The 17,200-nt window shown below is 42.2% G+C and overlaps 1 protein-coding gene across 8 annotated transcripts in view; it reads left to right on the top strand.

Annotated features, from left to right (window-relative positions):
• Positions 1–17,200, top strand: part of TOGARAM2 (TOG array regulator of axonemal microtubules 2) — a 71,975-nt gene that overhangs the window by 51,270 nt on the left and 3,505 nt on the right. For all 8 annotated transcript variants that reach the window (XM_083434423.1, XM_083434421.1, XM_083434418.1 and 5 more), the window contains 6 exons: positions 3,092–3,327; positions 3,943–4,101; positions 5,206–5,323; positions 6,654–6,757; positions 7,692–7,890; positions 9,404–9,620. In XM_083434423.1, the coding sequence (XP_083290549.1) occupies positions 3,092–3,327; positions 3,943–4,101; positions 5,206–5,323; positions 6,654–6,757; positions 7,692–7,890; positions 9,404–9,620 (1,033 nt within the window). The remainder of the gene's footprint in view (positions 1–3,091; positions 3,328–3,942; positions 4,102–5,205; positions 5,324–6,653; positions 6,758–7,691; positions 7,891–9,403; positions 9,621–17,200) is intronic.

Raw genomic sequence — 17,200 nt, 5'->3', positions numbered from 1 at the left:
AATTAATAAGCTGTGTATAACCTGCACGGGGGAGGGGGGGGGAATTCAGCACAAAATAAATCCACGCAAATTAATTAAATTTGCATGCATTTACTCACTTTCCACAAAGCTGTCTGCTTCTGAAACTTAAGCTTTCAGTGGCTTTTTACTCTATTTTAGCAAGGAGAATGGCAATGGAGTGAAAGAATAAAAGTTGAGTTAGTATCCATGGAGGAGCTGAGGTCCCCCTTTCCTGTCCACTGGGAGCCTGGCCCACTGAGTCACTTTAGAAGCCATCCTTGGATGCTTAATAGCTATCGTGACCTAGAAGGTCACTTAAAATTTTTTACTAAGTTTCTCTGGATGTCTAGAGTGAAAGCCAGATAATGCAACCTGTAGTTAGCTATCTTCAGAGGCTTTTTTCTGTCCACCCTGCACCATACTTCTGTAGGGGTGCTTCCCCATGGCTTTCTGTTATCTGTTCAATGCTGCTGAGGCATGCAAGTTTTGTCCAGAAAACGTCATCCTTATCAAAACACTGTCCCATATTATTTTCCCATATGATTTACTGTTTCAATGGAAAATCCAATAAGTAAAAACAAAAAAGCAAAACCATCGAAACAGCAAATCTGAATTTCCATATTTTTCGCTCTATAAGATGCACCCAGTTTTTAGAGGAGGAAAACAAGAAAGCAATGCAGAGCTTCTTGAGCAAAGAAGCAGGAGCACTCCAGCTGCACTCAAGAGGCTTTATGTAGCTATCTCTGAAGCCAGGAGAGCAAGAGGGATCGGTGCGCACCGATCCCTCTTGCTCTCCTGGCTTCAGCGATAGCTGCGCAGCCTACATTCGCTCCATAAGACGCACACACATTTCCCCTTACTTTTTAGGAAGGGGAAAGTGTGTCTTATACAGCGAAAAATATGGTAAATGGAGGAAATATATGGGGTGGCCTTTTGAAGAGGATAGGCATCATGTGGACCTTCTGAGAAACTTGCATACATGAGCAATGCACTGATAATGCCTCTTGTGTGTCTGGATGGAGAATATAGAGATGTGTATGCAGAAACTATCCTCCTATTGTACAAAGGTAAATTTTACAACCATTGCTTCAAGTACTTTTGCCTCTGGCCCCTCACACTACCGTCATGAGGCCCTTGGAAAGTTTTTCAGAAGGGAATGCAGCCTCTGGCTGAAAAAGTTTCCTCATTCCTGAGCTATGGCCTCTGCATCTGCAAATACTTGGATTCTGCCATAGTTTTATATAATAAATATATTTTATGTATACATGTAAGTGGCAAATATCTGTCTAAAATAAAGGAACGAAGAAGAAAGAGAAATGTACTTGGGTTCTTGTACTCAAATACCCGTGAAGCATGTCAGTTACTAAGGACCCAAATGTGTATACTCCACTTAAAGCAGTGATTAGGAAAGGACTAGGGCCTTTCTGATGTATATCGGAGGTGGATTGAAAGATACAGTTTAGTCACAAAGTGGTACCTCAGGTTACATATGCTTCAGGTTACAGACTCCGCTAACCGAGAAATAGTGCTTCAAGTTAATAACTTTGCTTCAGGATGAGAACAGAAATTGTGTGGTGGCGGCACAGCAGCAGTGGGAGACCCCATTAGCTAAAATGGTGCTTCAGGTTAAGAACAGTTTCAGGTTAAGAACGGACCTCCAGAACGAATTAAGTACTTAACCCGAGGTACCACTGTATATGTAGCTTTCGTATCTGACCTGATGTACATGCATTTTGTACTTAGTTGTTGAAACCCAAATTCAGCACGTCTCACAGAAAAACCTGCAAGTCCAACCATGTTGATTCTGTCTCTTCTATCAACTGCATCTCTTTGTCTGAAATGCTTCCTCTATTTCCACCCAGAAAAAGGGGGAGAACAAAAGCTGATCCGAGCTACCTACATTTCCCCAAACCCAAATACGTTATGTGCTGGACTCTGTGAGGCAGCCAATTCTTGGATTCTAGGGAGCTTATTTACCCAACGGCCGCGCTTAACAGCTTTGCTGTTTATTTGATCGCTTAATGGAGAGGTTTTTATTGTTCTCATTTTAAACCCTTCTAATAAAAAGCAGGAGGTAAAAGAAGCCACAGGGGCCATTTCTACACTTGCTCATTGTTTGATCAGCCGACTGGGCTGTTAACATAGCAAAGTTGGCAAGGCCATTAAGCCTTCTGTCATCTGCAGCAAATAATGGCTGGCCATTTGTGTAATTTGTGGTCTCTGGCTTCTCTCTGAAATTATCATGGATGTAGACTTGATTCCTTGTTAATGGGAAGGTTGGAGCATCTTCAAACTTTAATTATCTGAATGTGGGATTCAGTTCTGTGGGATTCAAACCCTCCCACTTTGCGAAACACAAGCAAAGTGTTGACAGCAGGGTGTCTGTTTATACATAGAAAGAAAAATGGATGGCTTACTTCCCTTCCAGAAATCCCCCCTTTTTACGTTTCATAGTTTTAAAAAGTAATATAAGAAATTAGGACTGATAAATATTTACAGCTCTTTTCAGGCATTGGCAGCTCACCCCCCATCTGTTAGGACATTCAGCTCCTGTTAAGTATTTTGTGTGTAAAAGTGAGGAAAGCTGCCCAGAGTGGCTGGGGCAACCCAGTCAGATGGGTGGGGTACAAATAATGATTTTTTGTTGTTGTCTCTCATGTGGAGCACAGCAGCAAAAAGTTTGTTAGTTGCTCAAACCACTTAGCAACTATTTATATTATTTTATTTATATTAAGCATTGATGCATGCATATGTTTTAAATGATGGTTAGGAGCTCCTGATTTAGTACTCTCCTTTCCTTAAGTTAGATCTGCAGGTTGTGGTGTCCATTCAGATGGAGCCATTATCAAAACTGAAACAATTCCATGTTTCTCCTATTCATGATAGGGAGGCAATGCAGATGTACACTGCGAGTGACTCAACTTGATTGGCACATCCTGGTTTATTATCCACACTTTGATAAGAAGTGTGGCATTTTGTGGAAAATTACAAATAAATTGTCTTGCCTTTGGTTGGTGTGTCAGCATTTGCAGCAGCAAACAGGATCACATGAATGTGTAAACGTTTCAGCTTGTAACGTTTCCATTGCCAGGTTAGCAACCTCCGGTCAAAAGTATCTCGGTTTGCTATCGGGACCCTAGCTGACCTCTTCAAGGCCATGAAGAAGCATATGGACCAAGAGGTTGAAGAGATTTCTCGGGTCCTTCTCCAGAAGGCAGGCGATTCTAGTGAATTCATCCAGAAAGCAGCTGATCAATGCTTGGGCGTCATGGTGCAGAATGTGACTCCCTCACGAGCGATGACTGCCCTCATGGCCAATGGAGTGAAGTACGTGAAGGGCCTTTTCTTCTGCATGCTTGTACTTCCTCAGTTATATCTGGACCAATTTCCCTCCCTCCAATTTTCCTAGATTTTTTTCTGGGCCCTTGCACCTCTTCTTCTTATGCATGACTTGTTTTGAAGTAGAGTAGGGCTGCAATCACGCTGGATAATAAGGCACCAGGGTCATGGGGATGCATGGCAATGATGGGTGGGGTTGGAGTCCAAAATGGGTGTGGTCACCCCATGCGCTCCCCCTCCTCCTCTACATCTTCTTCCTTGCCTATGGTTTGCCAGAGCTGAGGCAAAACACTCTTGCCAGAGATCTGAACTGATGGCTTACAGAGGGCTGCTCCCCCTCCTTCAACCACTCCGTCTGTTTCAGCTGCCCCCTTTCCATTTTCCTGCTCCCACCCTCCTTTTCCGCCCACATGAAGTTAAGCCAAATTTCACATTCAGGTTTCCCACCCCTGCAAGCCAGTTTGCCAGTTAGGGTCAGAACTAGCTGGGTTGGGATATTTTGGCTGAGGCAAGCTGGGGTAGCTGCCAGGCGCCCAGGTCTTTTTTTCACTTTGCAGTATAAGAAAAGAAGAGGTCTCATTCTTAGGACCACTGTGTTTGCAGCCACCGTAACCCCCTCATCCGGAAATGTGCGGCTGAACATTTGCTGACCATCGTGGAGCAAATTGGGGCAGAGAAACTGCTCTCGGGTAACCGGGAGAGTACAGAGCTTCTAGTGCAGACGCTGGTCAAACTTGCTCAAGACTGCAATCAAGACACAAGGTAAACTGCCAGGCAAACAGGTGAGAGTCTTTGAATGCATTTCATTGCAAGCTGAAATGGACCAGCCTTTCTCAACCTATTGCCCTCCAAATGTTTTGGCCTTCCATTTCAATCAGCCCCAGCTAGCATGGCCAATGGCCAGGTATGGTGGGAGTGGTTTATTTATTCAGTCATTCATTCATTTCATGAAATTCATATGCCACTCGATTGTAAAAACAAAAACAAAAAAACAAAACCAACAACAACAGCAGCTACCCCAAAGAGGTTTGTGAAAAGAATCTGAACCCTGATCTCCCAGGTCTGATCTAGTCCAATACTCTCATCGCTAGAGCACACTGGTACATTGGTACATACATTCATTTTTATTATGAATGAGTGCTGGCAATGAAAAGCGTTCTTGATGTCTTGAATTATGGTATACTTCCTTCAGAATCTGTGGTGGTTCTATTTTTCTGAATTATTTTGTGATTTGTCTTTTGTAGACATTTATATTTTACTCATTAATTGTGTATTTAATTATATTAATTGCGTGTGTTAAATAATAGTAACTACAGTGGTACCACGCAAGACGAATGCCTCGCAAGACGGAAAACCTGCTAGACGAAAGGGTTTTCCGTTTTTCGATGCGCTTCGCAGGACGAATTTCCCTATGGGCTTGCTTAGCAAGACGAAAATGTCTTGCGAGTCTTGAGATTTTTTTTCGCTCCCCACCCCCTTTTTCTAAGCCGCTAAACCGCTGATAGCCTTTTAGCAGCTAATCCGCTAATCCCTTAAGCCTTTAATAGCCGCTAAACCGCTAATAGCGCTAAGCCGCTAAGCCGCTAATAGGGTTGCTTTGCAAGACGAAAAAAACCGCTAGATGAAGAGACTCGCAGAACGAATTAATTTCGTCTTGCGAGGCACCACTGTATATTGTGAACGCTTTGATTTACAATATGGAAATTTAATTCAGTGTGTGGCTCACGGGTTCTGTGTCAAAGTACTATCATGGCCCACTTGGCCTGAGAGGTTGGACCACCCTGAACCAGACCAATGGCACTTTCTGAAACAGAGTCAAAATTTTGCATCAAATGTTCTTAATTAACTTTTCCCTCCCTGTGCAAGATTTTATGGCCGGAAGATGCTGAACATCCTTATGTCCCATTCAAAATTTGATGGGTATTTGAAGCAGTGTCTACCGTCACATGACTTGCGTGACGTCATGGCTGCAATTAAGCAGAAAGTGAGTATGGAGGTGCACAGAATGTGTTGGGAAGATTTGGTGTTTTATTTCCTCTTTCTCTCTCTGTTTTTGTTTTTATTCAGATTATTATTTTTTATCTTACTATATTATGAAAAAGCTTTAATAAATTTTTTTATAAGAAATATTTGCACCGAAAGTGGAATCAGAAGATCAAATATATTTCATTCTTTGGTAAATAAAAATTAAGGGCTGAATCCAAGCTCAATCATGTTCAGAGTAAGACGTATGAAATCTCTCGGACTTGTTAAGACCAGCAGCAAAGCTCTGCAGAATGCCTCTCCTCTCACCAAGTTGGCAAGAGGGGAGGCATTCCACCACCCAGCTTTGCTACTGGGCGGGAAGGAAACTTTGGAAACTGATACTCCTTCAAGAGAAGTGCTTTCTGAAACTCCCCTCCCCACTATTGTCTGGTGGGCTGGCAAGGCTTAACGAGGCCTTCTCTGAACCTCAAGCCCCTCTCCACTGTGGAGGTGGCAGGGGGTGTTTTGTCTCCAGTGCTGAAATGTCCCAGGCCACCCCTGTGCACTCACATCCTGCTTGCAGGCTTCCCACAGGCATCGTGAGAAAACATGATGCTGGACTAGATAGGCCATTGGCATGATCCAGCAAAGATTTTCTTCTGATCCTAAGCATATGTTTGTGCCCAAACATCTCCTCTTCAAATGTTACAGGAAAAGTTTGAAAATACTGCAACTTGTCTATGTGTAATTTCACTCTTTGTTAAAATGGGGTCACACAACTTCCCAAGCCCCCCTGATTTTGATGGCAGCCATAGTGAAACGAAAGCATATTTAAAGCAGGCACAGTGTGGGGTGGATTGCTCCCTCCCCAGTCATTAGTTTGATCGAGTGCAGAGGGGGCTATGACCCTCCCAATCCAGCTCCTTTCTATGGAGAAGAAGAAGAAGAGTTTGGATTTGATATCCCGCTTTATCACTACCTGAAGGAGTCTCAAAGCGGCTAACATTCTCCTTTCCCTTCCTCCCCCACAACAAACACTCTGTGAGGTGAGTGGGGGCTGAGAGACTTCAAAGAAGTGTGACTGGCCCAAGGTCACCCAGCAGCTGCGTGTGGAGGAGCGGAGACGCGAACCCAGTTCCCCAGATTACGAGACTACCGCTCTTAACCACACTGGCTCTCTGGAGGGTGTGTGTGTGCCTGTGTGTTTGAATAAGAGAGCGGGGCCAGAAACAACCACTGGGGCCACACTGACCGCTGGCATGTAGTGCTTGGAGGGTTGACTAAAGGCCAGTGTGGCCTTTGACTCAAGAAAGCTTAACCACTCCTGGCCTATGCATTTCTCTATGCAGGGATTAGAAGACCAATCTTCTCAAGCTCCTTCTGCCAAAAGCCACAGAGGGTCGAAGAGCAGCAGTCTGACAACCTCACTGGACAGCCTGCCTTCAGAGGAAAGGTATGGAGCACCCCTTTGCTCTTCTAAACTAAATTACTGCATGCTCAGAGCTGTTTTTCTCTTTGCTATCTTTTAGCATGATATGTTTTCGTGGGATCCATTGTGGTTTCCTCCATTCAATAAAAATGTCTGCTGAAAAGGCCCTTGATTGTGTTATTGAATGAAATTGCCATGAATCCTAGCCCCTTGCTCTCTAAACCATAGACAGGACCTTCCTGATTTCCTCCACCTCAGCCTTCTTTCACTTTCCCCGCTTCCATTTTTTTGCCAGTCATCTTCCAGTTTGGCACATCCGATAACTTTACAGCCAAAGGGAATTATGTGGGTTCAGTAAGTTAAAACATTTTGCTTCAGTGCACTATACATTTTGAATTTCAAAAATTGTGTTGGTGCTGAGTTAGGGATTGAGGAAAAATTCATTTCAGCTTGCATTCAAAAGTGAACCTGCCCAATTGGCCTTTCCCAAAACAACTGAAGAACTGAAACACAGCTGTCTTTCAGCGTATGCAGTTATTAATGTTTTGCAGGACAGTTCTCCAACTGAGTAATGTGTTACCAAAAATGCAGATACTAAAGTGTGCATAACATGCATATATTCAAGAAAATAACCTACAAAAAGCCATTAAATTATGAAAATTGTGTACAAAAAAATATAGCAGGCAAAACTGCATATAAAAGTGTGTGCATTAGGATAAATTCACACTAAGACATGTATGAATTTTCATGAGGATTTTTTTTAACAACCACAACCACAAACTGATGTGGAAACGTGGAAGAACAGAAGCTATGATTGAAAAAATAAGAAAATGAGAAACAGACAATTCCCCCACTCCTAGTCATGAGAGCAATGTAATCGGGCAATATAATTGAGTGCTGTCATTTAAGTACTATGAATGCATAACACAATGAATAAACCTTTGGTTCTCAATGCCAGCTCTGTCCCAGATGTCCTAAGCATCCCGCAGGTGGTGGCTCGCCGCTCATCCCTTCGCAGCATCGAAATGATGGAGCAGCTCAAGGAGCTGAACAAGATGCTGGTGGCAAAGGAATTCCAGATGCGGATGGAGGGAGTGGCGTTACTCATGGAGCACTGCAAGAACAACCCCCAGCTTGTGTCCTTAAATATCATACAGGTACTTGGGTGCCAGTAGCCTTAATACAGGTGACCCATTCGCTGAGATTAGATTGGGCCATCTTAATCTCTATTCCCTACTCAGTTTACCGGTAACTGATGGGCGAACTATGTATTATGTGAGATACATGGCTGTGCCCTTAAGCACAGATTGGTAGTGTAATGGGGGAAGGGGGTTTAATCCTTGGCCCTACTGTGGTTGTGATCCAGATTTGGGGGCTCTGTACCTGCAAGTACAATAAAAGAGATCCAAATGGAAAGATCCCCTCTCCCAATTCAAATTGCACAATTTGGATTATTGCTATAGTGGGGAGTAAAGTTTCTGAGCCTCCCCCCGTTGGGAAACTGTGTACGTGCAGCTACTCACACAGAGGCAATTAAGGTTTGGCAGACAGCCAGAAGGTCATGTGAAGGAGTAAGTGTGCCTGGTGATAATAGAGACATGGAGACAGCTCCCTGATTGGCCAAGCTCTCTCAAGGGAGTGATAATTAATGGCCTACTAACTGGAATGTGTTAGTTCTGGAGTTCAGTGTTCAGAGGTTCAGAATTCTGTGTGTCAGTGTAGGAGTTGTGAGTCGTGTATGAGAGAGCTAGCTAAAGATCCGTGTTCTGCTCCTGTAAATAGTCCACTGTATATAATAAACACCTAACTACAAGTTCCTGGTTCCTGCTTTGTCTATCCTGTCTGCAGCCAAGTCGCCAATTGCTTCTGTGGATTCTGCATTTACTCTGCTAGGTCTGGCTAAGGTCCTGCAACTAGTCAGAAAGTTGCGAAAAACCAAATAGGTTTTGCCATGCTAATATTCCATTTTGAGTTACAGCCCCATGCTAAGATCCCAGTGTGGATTGCTAGCTCTTAAATGCACAACTACATAGCTAATATAATATATATTTTGCCCTTATGTAAGGGCAATGTTCAATGTGCTGCTGTTTCTGAAGAACCTTCGTAGCAGTTGCTGCTTCTTGGTCTCCATCTCTCTGTAAACTGTGGAAAGAAGAGATCTTGGTTTGTTTAAAGGTTGTATAGAGGAGTTAAAAACAAAACAAAACTGCTTACTTTCAAGAGGGCAGGGAGGTAACTATAGGGTACCACATCCTATTAATGACCCAAAGAATCAATCAATCAATCAATCAATCAATCAATCAATCAATCAGTGCCCTCCCTTAACTACATGTTGCTGATCCTGGCTTGATTATTCCTTCATCATCATAGAGCTAACGTTTGTAAAAATTCCTCAAGATGATGCAAAAAATTAGACAAGGATATCACCCTATGTCAAACCAAAATTATCCCCAGTTTTTTAGTTTGGTTTTTTGGGAGCTATCTCTCCACTATAAGTTGAGAAATGGTAGCACATACAAAAAGAGGTTCTGTTGGCTGTAAAGACACTGTATTAAAATGTTTTGCTTCTATATGTAGACTTGTAACTGACTCTGTTTCCCCACTTTTCTGTGCTAACAGAGCAGTGTGCTATTTACAGTAGGATTTACTTGTTCTTTTTTGTGTTAATAGATCTTTGATGCTTTTACTCCGAGACTTCAGGACTCAAACAAGAAAGTGAACCAGTATGCATTAGAGTCAGTTGCTTCCATGATCCCACTCCTCAAAGATGGTTTAAATCCAGTCCTGGTCTCTGTGGTGACTGTAGTCACTGACAACCTAAACTCAAAGAATTCTGGGATCTACAACGCTGCAGTAAAAGTGCTGGACAAAATGATTATTCATCTAGGTATTGATTAATTTATGTTTACCTTCCTATCACACCTTTATATTGCTTCCCACCAGAGATCAAGGCTGGACCCCATATGCCTCCATAGAAGGCTCTCTTATGAAGCTGCTTGTAGGGTAGGCACTTCTAAGGCTAAAATGAAACATTTTAAAATAGTTTTTAAGTGTTTTAAAAATTATCTGAGACGAGGAGCAGCCATTGCTTGTTTATCTCAGAATCCAAGTTGTGCAGCTTGATATCTGAGTCTATAAGCTGACCTCATGGCTACAGCCTAATTTGGTTTTTTGAGGGTTTTACTTTTCTTCATCTGCCTTACCCAGGGTTGGCTCAATACATTTTGCTGCCTGAGGAAGAAATGGAATTCTGTGTGCCGCCCCCTCTCAGGATACATTGTACCCATGGCCAGCCATGTTCCTTTGGCATCTGATGCAGAAAATCCTACTCCCACAAGCATTCCCCTTCTGAAGAGTAAAAATACAGTAACAAACTCACAGAACAACTCTAATGAAAGAAAACCAACATAATTTATGACAGCTTAAGTTTAATATTTTAGCCCTTTTTTTGGTTTACAGCTTATGGAGACATATGCTGGTTGTTTTTTTTAAAACTGCTACTTTGGTTCTACTTTTCTCTACACAGAGTAAACCTGTTTTTGGAGCTGTAAATCTGCCACCTTTCCCCTGTGCTAAATTCTTACAAGAAAAGAAATGTTATGCATGTGGAATGAAGGCAGACTTGGAGCTGAAATGAGAGATGACCTTTCAGTGAGGGTCACTAGGGGAAAATGTTGTGCTGCTGTCAGGGAATAACGCCTCATTAAAAGCTTGTACAGTGTGGTTAAAGTGACTTGTCCTGGGTGATCTGTACAGTGGTACCTCAGGTTAAGTACTTAATTCATTCCGGAGGTCCGTACTTAACCTGAAACTGTTCTTAACCTGAAGCACCACTTTAGCTAATGGGGCCTCCTGCTGCTGCCGCACTGCCGGAGCACGATTTCTGTTCTCATCCTCAAGCAAAGTTCTTAACCCGAGGTAATATTTCTGGGTTAGCGGAGTCTGTAACTTGAAGCGTATGTAACCTGAAGCGTATGTAACCCGAGGTACCACTGTACTCAGTAGGAGCAGATACATTTGTGTATTGCTCTTGGTACTAGGGTGTTCAGAAAATATTGATTTCAAATAGAATTTGGGTGTTATAAAATTAGCTTTATGTTGAAGGCTGGACCAACATATGCATTACAACTGTGTCTAAGATGCAAGGGTAAATGCTATAATTTCAGATTTCAGGTGTGGATCCACATTTTTCATTGTTCACCACATAAAAAATTCCATGCATGTAGAAATTTAGGACATCAAGGGGAGAGGTTCTGGCCCTGCCATCTCCCTGCCATGCTGGTTTTCTACTTGCAGGAAATATGTTGGAGAATATTAAGAAATGTGATGTTTCAGACCTGCGGTTTGAACCTGAACATTCTGCCACCACAATCCCATCTCATTCTGCAGCATGTGGAGAGATAGAGCCCAAAAAGAGTCCTGAACATGCTTATTAGAAGGCAGGACTAAAGCCAGGACAGAAGCAAAGTATTGAACACTATGTAACTTACTTCTGAGCAAACATGTATAGGCTTACATAGTTAGGAGACTTTGACCTGGACCAATGAGCATGTTTGAAAGGTAGAATCAAGTAGAACTATGGGCTGGGAGCGTGGGATGGGTTTAGAAGGTTAGAACAAATCAATGGAAAACACTTGAGACACGTAGCTTGGGTCTCAGTAGCATTTTCCATCACAGCAGTTCTTCATGTTAGCCTGCTAAACATGGATTGGGATTGCTGGTGACTTTCAGCATGTTGAACCAGTCTTGTGAATGCTCTGCATGTGCTCAGATTGTAAATTGCCATATCCTGGAAGTCCTTTACAAAGCATGTTGGATGTGGAGAATGTTGAAATCCATGGAAATAGTTGACTTCTATTAATATTGTCATGAAGCAGTTTTATGTTATAAAGGTAAAGGGACCCCTGACTATTAGGTCCAGTCGCGGATGACTCTGGGGTTGTGGTGCTCATCTTGCTCAACTTGGTACCAAATCCGATTTCTAACAAATGTACAGCTGAGAACACTTAGAGTCAGAGGCATAAATAGAGAAGAAGAAGAAGAAGAAGAAGAAGAAGAAGAAGAAGAAGAAGAAGAAGAAGAAGAAATTTTATTTATACCCCTCCCCAGCCAAGGCCAGGCTCAGGGCGGCTAACAACCAATAATAAAACAAGTTAAATGAATACAACTTAAAAACAAGATTAAAATACAACATTAAAATGCAGCCTCATCACAGGAGGAGAAAGGAAAAAAGAAAGAGGGGGAGGGAATCAAATTGACTCCAAGCCAAAGGCCAGGCGGAACAACTCTGTCTTACAGGCCCTGTGGAAAGAAATCAGATCCTGCAGGGCCCTGGTTTCATGAGGCAGAGCATTCCACCAGGCTGGAGCCGGTGTTGAAAAAGCCCTGGCTCTGGTTGAGGCTAATCTAACTTCCTTAGGGCCCGGGACCTCTAGGGTGTTGCTATTTATGGACCTTAAGGTCCTCCGTGGGGCATACCAGGAGAGGCGGTCCCGTAGGTATGAGGGTCCTAGGCCGTGAAGTGACCACTTGTCACCTCAAGTATGAGCATGAAATCAATGAATGAATGAATGAATGAATGAATGAATAGGGATATCAATTGTTCATAGGAAGGTCACGTGATGAGATTTGTTTACTAAGCCCCAGCATCTGGTGAAAAATATAGTGTACTAGGGTGATGATAGCATCTGGTCACATGATAAAGCTAGTTTCTATCAGTTTCCCACATTCTTCCACTTACCCTTTGGTAATTGTACAAATGGACTTCTCCTGGTAAAAAGTCATGTGTCTCCATCCCCCAAAATATTTTGTTCTTGTAGCTATATGGACATCCTAGTGAGTTATTTTGCTCTTGAAGTGGGGGATAGTCCCACAAATAAGCTTCTTCTGCGCAGGTTCCATGGGAAGCCTTAAGTTATGAGTCTCAGCTAGCTCCTTCTCCTATCTGTAGTCCATAAATATTCCCAGGCTGCACTCTTCTTTTGCAAAGGAAATTTATGGTTTGCTGAGTTCATTTCTGAAGAACAAACAAGCATAAATCCAGGTCTAAATGACGGCTTGTTCCAAACGTTGTTCTCCGTAGGCTGAAATTGCTGTTGCCAATAACTACACAACCAAGGACTGCTATAAATCCCAGGCCACGTGGATTTATGTTGGCAGTGGAAATGCAGTGTTGGGTGGGTAGGCAAGACATACTACAGGGTGATCAAGAGTCAGGACTGAAGTTGGAGCTAGCATACATGTTTCCTAGTCAGTTTGCTAATTTTCTTATAGGACAGATTTTCTAAGGACAGATTGTGCGTGTGTGAAGGAGAATGGCCACTGTGTTTGCGGTCAGAAATGAATTTGCTCCATGTTCTGATTTCTTGGAGACGGTGGAGCATATGGGCAGTCATCTAGACTCTTGAATTCTTTGCGTCCAGTCCAGACAAAGACAGTTCCAACCAACAGTCAGAGGCAATATGCTTTTGAATACCAGTACAAGTGAAGAGGGTGCTGCTGCACTCAGGATCTGCTTGTGGCCATCCCATGGCCATCAGGTTGGTCAGTGTTAAAACAGGATGCTGGACTAGATAGACCTTTGGGCTCCTCTTACATTCTTACGTTATGTTCTTAATTTCCACAGAAATTAAAAGGATTTAAGTGCAACATGTGTTGTCTTCGCACATTACTTATGGGGAGAAGGTTAAAGTGGTGACAGTGGCTATGGGGGCCATGCACCCCAAAGCCACACTGTTCCTCCTGCCCTTCCTGTGTTCATCATGACTTGTGTAGTGAGGAGCCTTCCTTAACTTGAGGAGGCTACCTGTGCAACTTAGAAAACGGAGTTCCCAAGGATTGGTTTTGGGACGTGTGCTTTTTAATTTGTTCATCATACATCTAGAGCTAGTGGTGAGCAGTGAAGGTGGCCATGTTTGCTGATGATACCAAAATGTTCTGGAAACCCAAAGCCAAAAAAAAGATTGTGAAGAGTGACAAAAGGACCTCTCCAAACTAAGTGAAAGGGCAATAAAATGGCAAATGCAATTCAGTGTAAGTAAGTGTAAAATGATGCATGTCAGGGCAAAATAATAATAATAATAATAATAATAATAATAATAATAATAATAATAATAATAATTATTATTATTATTATTTCACCATGGAACTGTAGCAGATAGCTTGATATTGATGGTTGAATCAGTGTGCAGCAGTTGTGAAAAAGGCAAATTCCATGTTTGGGATGATTAGGAAAGGAAGTGAAAAAAAGAACTGCTAGTATCATAACAAACAAAACTGTGGTACAACCACATTTGGAATTCTGTATACCATTCTGGTCACCTCACTTTAAAAAAAGATACAGTGGTACCTCGGGTTAAGTACTTAATTTGTTCCGGAGGTCCGTTCTTAACCTGAAACTGTTCTTAACCTGAAGCACCACTTTAGCTAATGGGGCCTCCTGCTGCTGCCACGCCGACGGAGCACGATTTCTGTTCTCATCCTGAAGCAAAGTTCTTAACCCGAGGTAATATTTCTGGGTTAGTGGAGTCTGTAACCTGAAGTGTATGTAACCTGAAGTGTGTGTAACCCGAGGTACTACTGTATTGTGAAATTGGAAAAGTTCAGAAAAGGACAACCAGAATAATCAAGGGTAGATCAACTTCCCTATGTAGAAAGGTTGCAGAGTTGGGGGCTTTTTTGTTTAGAGAAAATAAAGTAATAGGTGACATAAATTTATAAAATTATGCCTAGATGGAGAAAATGGATAAAGTTCTTCTCCCTGCCTCATAACACACCAGAGCATATTGATAGCCAATGAAGCTGAACGCTGGAAGATTTAGGACAGAGAAAAGGAAGTACTTTTCCAAACAGTGAATAGTTAAACTGTGAAATTCGCTCCCACATGAGGCAGTGATGGCCACCAAGTTGGATGGCTTTAGAAGAGGAACAGACAGATTCATGGAGGAATAAGGCTATATGAGTGGCTACTAACCTTGATGGATGTGTTCTGCCTCCACAACTGGAGGTAGCAAGCTTCTGAATACCAGTTGCTGTAAACCGCAGGAGGGTGTGGTTGCACTCAGGTCCTTCTTGTGGGCTTTCCATAGGCATATGGTTGGCCAATGTGAGAACAGGATGCTGGTCTAGACGAGTCACTTGCGTGATCCAGTAGGCTGTTCTTAAGACAGCTGTTTCAGAAAAGTTGCAGTTCCTGGAAACTCAGCTGACATAAGATAGGAGCATGTCTCATACTGTCTCATACGGAGGTCCACTTAGAGCGGTATGGCTTATTCATTTCTGACCGTCGTCATCGGCTGTGAAGGTAACAGACAGAACGTATTTACCTGCCTCTTAATCAGAATACCAGATTTTAAAGCTGGGACCTTAAACATGCAAATCATGTGCAATGCCATTGAGTTCTGGCTCATCCTCTCTAGAATGCCATCTTAATTGCTGCATGTGTCTGTCAAAATCAGTGAACAAGGACATACATAGTAACATGCATTTATTGTGCTGCCTCTAGATTATGAATCTCCCTTCCCCCAGGCAGTCACTTTTACAGTTACCTTTTGGAAGCAGTGTAAAGTATTTCTATTTGGACTAGCTTTTAACAAATGTGCTTTTAGCACATTTTATAATGTGTTTCCTTTTGCTTGGTGTTGATATTATTATTATTATGATGATGATGATGATGATGATGATGATGCAATTCTTGAATATATAGTTGTCCACTTGTCCATTTTAATTTGCAATCCACTTTTAGCTCAGTGATGAGTATGATGGAGTTTTAAGTAAATACAAAAAGAATGTGGAAAGTTTTTGGTTTGTTTTTTTCAAAAAGAGTTTACCTCCCAGGCAGTGGCGTAGCGTGGGGGGTGCAGGGGGGGCCGGCCGCACCAGGCGCAACATCTGGGGGGGGGCGCGCTTGCACTCGCAGCTCTCTGCCCCTACCTGGCTCACTCACTCTCTCTCACTGCAGTGCTGGCTGTGCGAATCCGATCCGAGCCGCCGGGTTGCCGCCCACTGTGGAGGGGAGGGTGCCAGGCGTGCGGTGCGGTGTGGTGCGGTGCGGTGCGGTGCGGTGCGGAGAGAGAGCAAGGGACTATCTGGGGGAGGGACAGTGCAGCGGGGGGGGGGGGAAATTACTTGCCTTGCCCCGGGTGCTGACAACCCACGCTACGCCACTGCTCCCAGGTCCCTTAAACATTTGCCCCTTCACAATTCATAGCAGTCAAGAATCAACTGGAAAAAAGCAAAGCTAAGAAAACAGAAAACAGAAAATCAATTTTTTTGTTTGACACTCTCTGTTTTCTGATGGTGATGATGTGTGTGCGGAGCCAGACAACATTGTTATTTCAGTGATGAATGAAAAGAATAGTTGCTGGCTTCAGCGGGATGAAAAAGTGCTTTGAAATGCTAATATAAGAAATAGAAGAGATGTGCAAAGTATTCATTATTGATGATCATTCACTTATTAGTACAGTATCCACAAAGACTTTACCTCACCTTTAAAACTGCCTTTGAAATTCATTTTAAACCAAGCACAATACATGTGTATTCCCCTTTTTCCCTTTGTCGTTCTGAAAAGAGCACCAACATGTGATTGAAAGGTGTTTAACCAGATCTATTTTCAGTAGAGGCAAAGAAAAGGGATGTGCTGTAGGGAAGCAATGCTTACCTTTACCTGCACTTAGGGATAGGATAGAAATTTGATTCAATTCACACTTAAAGGCGAATCTACCCAATTCACAATTCCTGAAGCAATAAAACAAACTGAAACACATCTAGTTTGGGAGATCTGCTCATCTCGGGATTTTGCAGTGCAATTCTACAAGCAAGTCATGTGTACAGTTATGCATATACTAGGGTAAAGTGTACATAAAAATGCATATAAGTGAAAATAGCATATCTCAGGGAAAGCTGCATACAAAAATGTGTTAGGAAAAATCCACACTAAACTGCTAGTGAATTTTCATGAGGACTTTTAAAAAAAATGGGGGAAAGGTGGAGAACTGGATTTGAGATTGAAAAAATGAGAATTTGAGAGATCCGCTTTTCTCTAGATACAGATAACTTTCTGTCTCTTTCTGTTGTTTTTTTAAATAATATTTATTACTTTTCCAACAATTTATGCATTACAAAAAAAAGAAACAAAAATGAACAATACAATACAACACAAAAACACTACATAACACTAACACATTAAACTAACAAAACAAAACAAACACAAATTAAAACACATCAAACACATCCAACAGTTTCAATATCTTATCTTTCATTCAATTATTTCAACGACCTCCTCACACCTCCCTTTTTGTGTTCCACTTCTGTTAATTGTTTCAGCAATTCCTTTCCATCTTCCTCTGTTTTCTATCCTATAATCATCTTAACACATTCTAACCTTATTTTTTCCTTTAATACTCTATTAATCTATTTATACTTAATTCCTTATAACATTTCTACTAAAGCCATATAACTTCATTCCAA

This window comes from Podarcis tiliguerta (genome assembly GCF_965153285.1).
Source record: "Podarcis tiliguerta genome assembly, chromosome: 3".
In the NCBI taxonomy this organism is placed as follows: Eukaryota; Metazoa; Chordata; class Lepidosauria; order Squamata; family Lacertidae; genus Podarcis; species Podarcis tiliguerta.
This window is presented reverse-complemented; position numbering and strand designations above follow the sequence as displayed.